This window comes from Branchiostoma lanceolatum, chromosome 15 (assembly GCF_035083965.1).
Source record: "Branchiostoma lanceolatum isolate klBraLanc5 chromosome 15, klBraLanc5.hap2, whole genome shotgun sequence".
NCBI lineage: Eukaryota > Metazoa > Chordata > Leptocardii > Amphioxiformes > Branchiostomatidae > Branchiostoma > Branchiostoma lanceolatum.
In genome coordinates, this window is record NC_089736.1 from 13,778,251 (window position 1) to 13,790,095 (window position 11,845).

Sequence of the window (11,845 nt, forward strand, 5' to 3'; positions counted from 1 at the left end):
TCGAAATTTTTCAAAATGATTACAAATATTATAATAAAACCCTCGCGGTGACTCGGAATGGACTCTATGTTTTATAATATTCTTTTATACGAAGTCAAACCCAAATAATTTAGTGTTAGTATTTAGACTAGAAAAGTCACATGCTACATTGTTATCAAATGTCTGTCCGTCCTTTTATGTTACATGTACTTGCAATTAGCCTAAGGGCAAGAACTTGCAATAAACTTATTATTATGAAATTTGAGAGAAATATACAATTTCCTATTTTGTATTATCAAACACACAACAGATTAGCCTGGTCCCAGTCTCTAGGGTCGGCTTAGTGATGTTTTACCGGGCCAGTCAGTTTCTGATGGCCTTTCTACCTCTGGCTGCCATCCTACTTCCGCTACACCTTACATCGGCTGCCTTCCTACTTTTCGCCGCCCCTAGAGACTGGCAGGGTGTCAATATGGGCCTGATTCAAGGCGCATGAGATTGATGCGCCCAATGGGAACAGAGCAGACTGATCTAATTATTCCACTGAGCAGGTGGTGATACAGCCAGTGAGGCGGAGACCTGTGTAAAGTAAACAGGTGGTGATACAGCCAGTGAGGCGGAGACCTGTGTAAAGTAAACAGGTGGTGGTACAGCCAGTGAGGCGGAGACCTGTGTAAAGTAAACAGGTGGTGGTACAGCCAGTGAGGCGGAGACCTGTGTAAAGTAAACAGGTGGTGGTACAGCCAGTGTGGCGGGAACCTGTGTAGTGTAAACCTGTTGTGTTGGTACAGCCAGTGTGGCGGAAATCAGTGTGGTGTAAACCTGTTGTGTTGGTACAACCTGTGTGGTGTAAACCTGTTGTGTTGGTACAGCTAGCGTGGTAGAAACCTGTGTGGCATACGTCTGTGTGGGTGATAATTTTTCAATAACAAAATGGAAGTCCATTACACTTGCATTTTCCTGGCCCTTTGTCTGATGCTTGGCAAGGCTCAGCCAGGAGCACAGCCAATAGACAAACACGAGATAAAGGACGTACATGTCACATGCGACTTCAGAACTGACTGCACCTCTGACTGGGCTACGTTTGCCTTTATGATTAAGCACAGTGGGGTGAATGGGACTCATTTCGGTCACAAGAAAGTAATGATGCACAATGATAGTACAAAGTTATCATTGATTATGATTTTGCTTCTAAGTGGAGATGTCGAGATAAATCCTGGGCCTAGACCGCCAAAGTTTCCCTGCGGGAGCTGTAACAAAGCTGTACAACATACCCATACTGCAATTTGTTGTGACGGCTGCGATAAATGGTATCATAAAGACTGCATTGAGCTATGTTCTCAGGTGTATACTGCATTAGAAACACACCAATCATACTCGTGGATTTGCTGTGACTGTGGCATACCAAACTTTGCATCAGCTATGTTTGACATAACTGATGATACTTTTCATTCAGTAAACTCATTTGATACACTGAGCTCTAGTGCAAGCTTGACAGATGACTCCCCGGTTGCTACATCCACTCCACTTAGATCTAAGCAGGGTAACCCCAATATGAGGGGTCGTGGTTTCAAAAAGACCAATGGTAAACTCTTACTGGTAAACTGCCAGAGTATTCGAAACAAAAAAGCCGAACTGGCGACTGTAATTGACACGTACAAACCAGATATAATAGCAGGCACAGAGTCATGGCTCAATCAAGACATAGCAAGCAGTGAGATATTCCCTGACAACTACATAGCTCACCGTAAAGATAGACAGACTGGCCCTGGAGGTGGTGTATTCCAGGTTAACAGGGATGATTTGATTGTCACACACAGGCCAGATCTAGACACAGACTGTGAGATCATTTGGACACAGACTCAACTAGCAGGAAAGAAACCACTAATGATTGGTACATACTATAGACCTCCATCGGACCAGGGCAATAGCCTGGATGAACTGGACAAGTCCATAAGTAAGATGGGACCTAAAATTAACTCTGACAACGTGATCATCCTTGGAGACTTTAACACACCTGGTATAAATTGGGATGCTAGCACTACAGATAACACTCAGAGCAATTCAGGACAGGCACAGAAGCTACTGCACTTAGTGGATAACCATGGGTTATTCCAAACAGTTCAAGAGCCCACTAGGAATGGTAATCTTTTGGACCTGGTCTTAGTTAATAACCCAAACATAATCGAAAAGACCACAGTAGTTCCTGGAATAAGTGACCACGACATGGTATTGGTGGATGTCAACCTTGCACCCAAACAAAACAGGAAACCCAAGAGAAAAGTGTACATTCGAACTAAAGCTGATGAACCGGCCATCAAGAGTGACCTAAGTGATTATGCAACGAACTTTAACAAACGAACCGAGGATATGTCCGTGACACAGAAGTGGGATGATTTTAAAGACAAAATAAAGCACACTATGAACTTGCACATCCCTAGTAAAACAACATCAAGCAGATACAACCTGCCTTGGTTCAACAGAAACCTAAGAAGGCATTGTCGTAAGAAACAACGTCTTTACAACAAAGCTAAGAGAACAGGGCGAGAGGAAGACATGAACAAATACAAGAGAGTTAAGAAGGGCGTACAGAAAAGCATAAGAGCAGCACATTCAAAATATGTGGCAGACATACTGGGGGAAGCCATAATTGACAAACCCAAAACATTCTGGTCATACATAAAAGGCCTAAGAAGAGACCTTGTCGGCGTAGCCCCTCTAAAGATTGGTAATTCCATTGTCAGTGATAGCGAGAAAAAAGCAGAGGCACTCAGTTCACAGTTTAAAAGTGTGTTCACAGAGGAAGACACAACAAACATGCCAACTCTCGGACAGCCCTGTACCCCTCCCATGGAACACATAGTGATTTCCCCTAATGGTGTCGAAAAAATGCTCCAAGGTCTCAATCCATCTAAAGCATCTGGTCCAGACCAAATACCTCCTTGGTTCCTCAAAATGACAGCCACCGAAATAGCACCTGTGTTAACCAATATTTTCCAACACTCGTTAGACACAGGAGAAATTCCCAAAGACTGGAGGGATGCAAATATATGTGCCATTTTTAAAAAGGGAGATAGAGCTGTCCCCGGCAACTACCGACCTGTATCACTGACCTGTATATCCTGCAAACTACTTGAACACATTATCCATAGTCATGTCATGAAACACTTAGAAAGTTTCAACATATTGACTGACTACCAACATGGATTCAGAGCAAAGCGATCCACAGAAACACAGCTTATATTGACAGCTCATGACATAGCTGGCGCACTGAACAGTAAAAAACAGGTAGATCTAGCAATTCTTGATTTTACTAAAGCTTTCGATAAAGTCCCACATAGCAGACTCATCACTAAACTAGAGCACTACGGAATTCAAGGCACCACACTAAATTGGTTGAAGGCTTTCTTGACCAATAGGGAACAGACGGTAGTGGTAGAAGGCAAGGCCTCAGCTCCAGTTAGAGTTGCGTCAGGCGTACCACAGGGAACTGTTCTGGGACCGTTACTCTTCCTCCTGTACATAAATGACTTACCAGACCAGCTTGATTCAAATGTTAGGTTATTTGCCGATGACTGCCTGTTATATATAGAGTTGTCCACACAGAGTGATTCACAGCTTTTGCAAGAAGATTTGAACACACTCGAAGAATGGCAAAGCAGATGGCTAATGCAGTTTAATCCGGAAAAATGTTACATCATGCATATAACAAACAAACGAAACCCAATTGTAACCACCTACCAGTTCTGTGGACAGGCTCTAGCAACAGCAAAGAGCCACCCGTACCTAGGCGTTACATTAACAACGGGGCTAAAGTGGAACACCCATATCAACAAAGTAACAACTAAGGCTAAACAGACATTGGGAGTGATCAAACGTAATTTGTGGGCATGCCCAGCAAAGGTAAAATCACTTGCATACACGTCTCTAGTAAGACCAAACCTTGAATATGCTGCAACAGTTTGGGATCCATACACAAAGAAGGATATAGATAAACTCGAGAGGGTGCAGAACCAAGCTGCCAGATTCTGCACGAACAACTATGAAAGGGGCGCCAGTGTAACGAAAATGAAAGCAGACCTGCAATGGATGTCACTCGAGGACAGGAGAACAATGTCCAGACTTTGCATGATGTACAAGATGACTAATAAACTTGTGGACGTACCGACTGATAAGTATCTAATGCCAGCTCAGAAGAGGACCAGAAATAGTCATGCTTTTAAGTACCAGAGTTATCAGCCAAGGATTGACGTGTTCAAAAATTCGTATTTCCCGAGAACCATAGTAGAATGGAACTCGTTGTCATCAAGTACTGTAGGAGCTTCATCACTAAGTAGCTTTAAAGAACGGTTGCAGTCAGATATGCAAAGACTAGGTGTAACAGACCGTTCGGTGTAATATGACCAGCTGCTGCCGCGCCGCGTGCCTGCGAAGCTGGTGTGTTACGCCTGATGGCGGTTATACCGGCTATATAGATACAGATACAGATACAGAGCTCTGATTGGCGCGCCAGGTTGCGCGCGTTTTCAGCTGTTCGGTCCCTCTGCTCATTACCATATCTAACATGGCCGCCATCTAAGACAAATGTAAGACGAGCGACGCACGCGCGCACCACAAGGCTGCAGAAAACATTGTTTCTAAGGCTCTCTTGTTGCTAAACTAGCTTAAAATCTGAGCTATACTGGGTCCCCAATGCCCCTCTGATCTCATGGCTGTCACTCTGGAAATTAGCGTGAAAGGACAGCTGTTTACAGTCATCGTCAACATGTCGCTATCAGAACAACAATACCCGTGAGATTTTCGGGCGGCCGAGCAAGATCTTGATTATCACGATATTTCAGTTTGTATGGATTGGAGAATTGGGAACAACAACCTTTGGTATTTACTTGTGCTTCTAAACAAGGTATAGATTGATCCCTTGTGAACACAAAAGAGCACATTGCTAATGAGTACATGATGCAACCAAGGAGGTTTAATCAACTGACATGTTCCGCTAGCCAATTATCCTACACAAACAGATCCTGATTCGCCGCTGTGGGCAGCGCCCATGTCCAATCGCGCTGTCAGGCCGCGGAACACCCGGGGCTTCCAGGGCCATAAATCGAGAGGAATTAGTACAGCTTCCAGCCATACCGTCGGTGCCGAACTAATTAATCCAAGGCCGTAAACAACACCCCGAGCGGCCTAAGCTGTCTGGGCGGGTGAGGGTCACTCACAGTGCCGTAGAGATATCGGGGAGGCACCGAGGGTATGGATTCCAGGCTAACAACAGATGTGCAAGTTCGTCTTAGTTTCATCATTTACCAGAACAGCCGGTTGTTCCAGTCCAACCAGACAGCTCCTTCCTCAATGGGCACGAAAACCAGGGTCAACAGCAGGGTAATTGCGAGTAGATTCACTGGCATTGAACTCAAGAATCTATCGACACCAGTAGTGACAAGATACCTTCCTATTGTAAGTCAAGTAATGTGACCTTCTATATGTTTGATTATTTCTTCACAGCAAAGTATATTTTCAAAATACAATTTGCAGGTTTTGCTTTACTGACTGCATGAAGTACTAGTTAAATCTTAAAAGTTGTTTTCTTTTACAGAACTAGCTATTCCTGTCATTTTCAGCTTTTACATTATATCATAACTATTGACATAACCATCATAGACATTTGTTTTTATATCATGGTGTTATCGTTGTTTCCTGTATACTATTTTTCTGATGTAACAAAACACGTTATGTAGAATTTGAAAAAAATATGAAAATGTACAACCAAAGACAATGGCCTTTCTTTTTATTTTCAACATTTTTAGGCACTTTTACTTTATCGTTCATTAATTGCTCAAATCTTTGTATCCCTTCAAAGATTCAAAACAGCACAAACAATACTGTCAAGGACATAAGATGTGTTTCCTGGGACTTTGATGCTGAAGAAGGGGTTGGCTCTTGGTCAACATCAGGATGTTACTTTGTTGGCATTGATGATGGCAGGGTGGTGTGCAATTGCAGCCATCTTACCAATTTCGCTGTTTTGATGGTGAGTAAATTCTGAAATATAGGCAGTTAAGGTAAAAACCTTAGTATGGGGATTTTAACTTTTTTAATCAGGGTATCTATTCTTTTAAAAGTACAAAAAAGCCATTCCAAAAGAAGGTGTGATTAAGGGCAACCCACATGGCAAAATCTTTAATATATTTTGGACTTTACTTTGTGATACTTTGTCGTAATTGGATCAAAGACTCTAGTCACACTACTGTACTATAACCGTTACGACTTACTGTTATTATACATATCACTTTTGTATTTTAGGATATCTACGAGGGCCTGCACAGCTATGCACTGGACATAATTAGTAAGGTTGGGATTGCCTTGTCCATTACAGGCCTCATCCTTACTATTATCAGCTACCTGATATTCAAGTAAGTTTCTAGGAGAGTTAGTCTGGTTGTGAGTCAGACTGTTCATTATCGATCAAACATTCAAGCTTGAATTACTTCAGGTTTTTAATCGGTTAATCTTCTGATCTTTACTAGCCAGCAGTACTGAATTTGGTTTCAGTCAATACCAATACCTGCTGTTCTAAAATATGTCTTTTGTTCCTATGATGCTGACATCTCATGATACATTGTCTCTGATGCCAAATGAGGCAAACACGCTGCCCTGTATATTTCAACTGATATATAAACAGTACATTTGATAAAGGTTTAGTAGAGATATCATGATAGATCGCAATTAGATGTCCAAACATTTTGTGCCAAGACTACTTTCATATAAGGTATGGGTATATGTGTTTACTTTTCTATGACGATGAAATTGCTGTTGCTGAATGTTTCTCAAGATGTACAGTTATGGTTGTTACAGTTTTTGTTCTTGTTTATTTTTTTGTCCATTTTACTTAATTTTTGCATGGAGCTTCGTCAGACAAGACCACAGCACATCCTTGTAAACCTTTGCATCGCCTTGTTGGCAACTCTCATCATCTTCCTGGCAGGCATCGAAGCTACCAACTCCCCAGTTGGCTGTACCGTCGTGGCGTTTTTACTACACTACTTCCTATTAGCTGCGTTTATGTGGATGGCCGTTGAAGCTTTCAACATGTACCTGGCCATTGTGAAAGTTTTGGGAGCACATGTGTCCAAGCTTCTCCTTAAGGCGGCTATCTTTGCATGGGGTAAGTAGGTTGACTATCACATTAGACAATTATATCAATAAAATATTGCCGGCATTTAATTATCATGATGGCTTTGGACAAACGCACGACGTCAGTATTTCGTTGAAATGACTGGAAACGTTTACTACCCCCCGTTTATGTGGATAAGAATACTGTGAAAGACACCAACTGTTTTGTGAGCACAATTCTCTTGTATATAAAAACACACATAGATATGAAGACTCATTATCAACCCATTATCATGAACTTTATTACATTATATAATGCTTTATCTGCACATTTGCTTATAGGATCATAATTTCGAAAACTGTTCTCATAGTCGTATAGATAGTGATACATGTAATGAAAAACTAGTTTACATTTCTTTCTTTATAAGCTGTTTTTCCTTCTATCTCAATTCCTAAACGTGGTAGGTAAATAGATGACGTTCGACATGTACAAGTTTCAAATCAAAGACGAGAATGATAAGACATAATTTCCTTTTCTTTAATTCCTTGGCCATGTACTTTGTTTGAGAAAAAAGATAATGTGTACATATCCCATATGCTTTATTACTGACATTGAAATTAAAATGTAAAAGATATGACCATGGTAGTTTCAGTAGATTTTCTCCTATAGCTGTACTAATGTATCTTTTTAACGTTTCAGGTCTTCCCTTTGTTATTGCGATCATTACCCTTGTTGTGGACGTCCCCAGTACCTATCCTGATGGAAATGAGACCTACAGGAGCAATAGCGTGTAAGTTATGAAATAATACTTTTTGGCCATGGCAAACATATCGTTTTTTTTATGAAATATGCATGTGCTGCTGCCATTCAGTCATCTTGATAAGTTAAAAAAAAAAAGACAGCATGAAATGAAGAATAAAACCTGAAAGACGGGAAAACGTTAAAGCTTGTTTTTTTTTTTCCAATACACTGAATCAATTTATTAAAACATAGATCTCACTCTACCTCATTGAATATGAGGGGTTCTAAGAAAGTTGACTATTTTCTATTTCAGCCACTCATATTCTTTGAAATGGACTGTAAGGTGCGGTATTAATATACTAGCATTGTAAGTAAATCTGTAACCTAATGATTTTTAACATTTTGTTCTCCGTTTAAACAACAAACACACAAGATAGTCTTAACTTTAAGATCAACATATAACAAAGACAAGTGGTTCGACCTATACCGTCATACTTACAGTTTCAGGGAGCGTATACAGTCTGCTTTCTATTTCCCTTCAGCGCATCCTTTATTGTCACTTTGATACAATAATACTAAAACGATATCTGAAACAAAGATGGGTTGAAAGTTTAAAAGAGACACATTTCCGCACGCTCCGAAGAGAACTAAGTTTCCCGTTTATTTCACAGACAACATACACACAATTAGGGTAGTGAGCTCACCGTCGAATTCTAAATAGGGTACAAATGTCAATGTCATAAATAATGTATTTCGTTGTTGTGTAGTTGTTGGCTGCAGGGTAACCAGCTGTACTATGGGTTCCTGTTGCCTGTGGGAATTGTGCTTCTGTTCAACACCATCGTGTACATCATGGTCATCAGTAAGCTGGTCTGTCGGAGGAGGACCGAAGGTGCGTTCTTGATAGTTGAACATGAATGCAATATAACGCGGAGAACATATTGTTCTAATGTCCTTTTGAAATACTGCAAGTTTGATACTTTCTGGATTGTTCAATGTGTAACTATATGATGCAACACACTCTTTTTTTATGCCTTGTTTCTCCGTAAACATTTTGGCAACCCTTATTTATATTTCCATGATAATTTACATGCTTTAATGCGTATGGGGGTTCACACGAGTGCGCATATATAAGTTTGTGGCAAAAAAAGTAGTTTCTTTATGGGTCGATAACCAAGCTAAATAACGATTGGTCAAAATAAAAAAAAACACAAAAAACGTCTTCCCCTAAAACTTTACCTTAAAAAATGGTCAATACGAAATTCTGAAAGCTCCCACCCCTTAACATTACAGTTATCATGGGAATCACGTTTTTATAGGGAGAGTCTCTGATTCCGGCAGTAGTGCGATAACACAGCAGGTGCGCATCGCTATTGCTGTCATGGTGCTGGTCGGACTCACCTGGATCTTCGGCTTCTTCATGATCAGGTAGAGATTCAATCATATTAAAGTAAACATTGTTCTAGTAGGGATTTAGATATGTGATCCGTCTATAGATATTTAAAGACGATAACGCCATTGGTCCAGATCAAAATTCATCATTCTCACATCTGCATTTGATAAGAGATTTAGATCGATAGAGTATTTCATTGACAACCTGGAAAAGAATATCGTCCTAAATTGTAATGCAGTAAAGTAGCAACTTGATTTCCCGTCTATGCTTTCTATAAACAATCTGACCTGTAATGGACTTTCTTAAAATATTCACATTAGCCAAAACTGTATATTTGATAAATACAACACGGCATGTTTACCGACGATGTAACCTGTATTGATAAGGAAAGAAAAAATTGCCTCCCGTAGAACGATGCTTGATTGTAAGATAAGCATGAACTACTATTCACGAACATTCTGTAATTATTTTTGAGAGCAAATATCATCTTCCAGCTATTCAAATCGAATCTAATCATTTTCGACAAATCAATAATTTATATCTAATCACTCTTCTGTTGTGTTCTAGTGATGGAAGAATCGTGTTCTCCTATCTATTCTGCATATTCAACTCACTGCAAGGATTTTTCATCTTCATTTTCCACTGTCTACGACAGAAGGAAGTCCAAAACATGTGGTTTAAGTAAGTAGAAATAAAGCTGTATTTTGTATTTGTATTTTTTCATAATGTCTGAGATATTGTTTCGAAGTTACGTCATTCCTAGAAATCATTCGTTTCATCAAATGAAGAGATTATACACTTCACTCTAAACACAGTCATACGGACGAATCACACATTTCATGATATATGATATAGTCCAAAATCTTCCTAGTTAAAGAAATCAGTAATATTGTGTCGGCTGAAATTAACGGTACCTTGCTCTCTTCCTTTATACTTCATCTTAAATTCAGGCATTGCTGCTGTCTCGTGGGAAATTCTCGCAAAAACAAGTCTTCAGCAGGGAAGTCGTCGTCCAACCAGAGTGATGCTAACGCAGATGATGGCTCACAGGGACAGCGGACAGGCAGCACGCCAGAGTCAGTGCCTATGGAAATATTTATTGAATAGTTTGTATAAAGAATGAAAGGATGCCTCGATTCAAAGTAAGACTGCATATATCTTAGATATATGAAACGGACTGAGTCGAATTTATTCATGCCTGTTAACTGTTATTTCCAACATCATGTTTAATATTGGTTTTCTTATTCCTTTGGGATTGGAAAAGGCAGTTTTCATCTACATTCCAAAATGTGCAACAGTAATCGAATCTGAGCAAAATGTCTTATTGCTTTAATAATTTCAAAAACAAATGAATTGCTGATAAACTACGCTGTGAATAATAAGCATGTTTTTATTCATATTGAGGCCATGTTGATTTGATTATGTGAATAACATCCTCTAGGAACCCAAAAACCGATGCGAGCATGCGAATAAAAAAACAAATTCGGCAACCAAAAAATCATTATGGAATCTAAGTGGTCAGAAAGGATGAACACAAACTATGGTATACCGGATAATAGATTCTTCATTTTAGTTCTTCCACATCTTCTTCTTTGACTTTTGAATTCATTCTACGGCATTATTATCCGTTTTTCGATTTTTTTTTGTTTGCAATTAGCCATTTTGCAGCTGCTTTACATGATTTACAGTATGGCCGAAAACTTTTTTGGGAAACGGCCGAAAATGGATGCGCGCTCGGATGTCAACCATATAATCAAATCGACATGGCCTAAGCAAAAATTTATAGAATGTTCAACAAACATTATATGGTTATATTGCTTCCTAAATATCTAATTTAATACAAGCATGCCCATCTTTTAGCGCATTCCATGTAGCTCTGCCCTCGTGGAAGTCTTGATTATGTGGGTCCAATAAATCACACCCAATAGTGAAAAATCAACAATGTATCATCAACATAGCAAATGTTTATGCTTAACCCTGTATATGTTGGAGAGCTAGCTGTTTCCAGCTTCCTTCTTGGTTCGTTTTCACTTTTATATGGTTTTCTAATACTATTTGCCATACATTACTAGATTTAAGCTACGTGTCTTGACATGAAATGGATTAAGAAAGATGTATCTTTAATCCAAGGCTAAGATTTAGGACACTTTTTTTTTTAAATCACGTATTCTATGCATATCGTTAGTTCTATTCCAAGTAATTTACTGATGTTGCAGGCTTTTTGTGTCCAAATATATATATTGAGCATGGGCATTTATTTACTATGTGGGCATTTATTTACTATGTATTAAAGCTATGTACTAAAAGCAAAGCATTAAAGCTGATTCGTGTCATTATCCACTGAAGGAAAATCTAATTTCTGACAGAACAAAAAAAGGCTAATGAATTGATCACAGAACTTTTCCATATGTAGAATGATATATAAATGGAAAATAATAACATGTAGACCAAATGAAATAAAACGAAAATAAGAAGTTAAAAAAATTAAATGAAAATTAGAAGTGGAAACAAATTTAAAGGGAAATTATTTTTTAATTTTGACACCCTCAAGCTATTGCACATTAGCTTATTTAAGATTTCAATCGAACACTCTTAATGAAGGAAAATTACATTTTGAAAAA

The 11,845-nt window shown here is 39.2% G+C and overlaps 1 protein-coding gene across 1 annotated transcript; it reads left to right on the forward strand.

Annotated features, from left to right (window-relative positions):
- Positions 1-6,876: 6,876 nt before the first annotated feature.
- On the forward strand, positions 6,877-10,675 carry LOC136420274 (adhesion G-protein coupled receptor G2-like). The gene is made up of 6 exons (XM_066407125.1): positions 6,877-7,141; positions 7,790-7,880; positions 8,599-8,723; positions 9,151-9,259; positions 9,792-9,905; positions 10,175-10,675. Exons 1-6 carry the CDS (start codon positions 6,877-6,879, stop codon positions 10,329-10,331), a joined length of 861 nt encoding a protein of 286 aa, XP_066263222.1. The 3' UTR covers positions 10,332-10,675.
- The last annotated feature ends 1,170 nt before the right edge of the window (positions 10,676-11,845 follow it).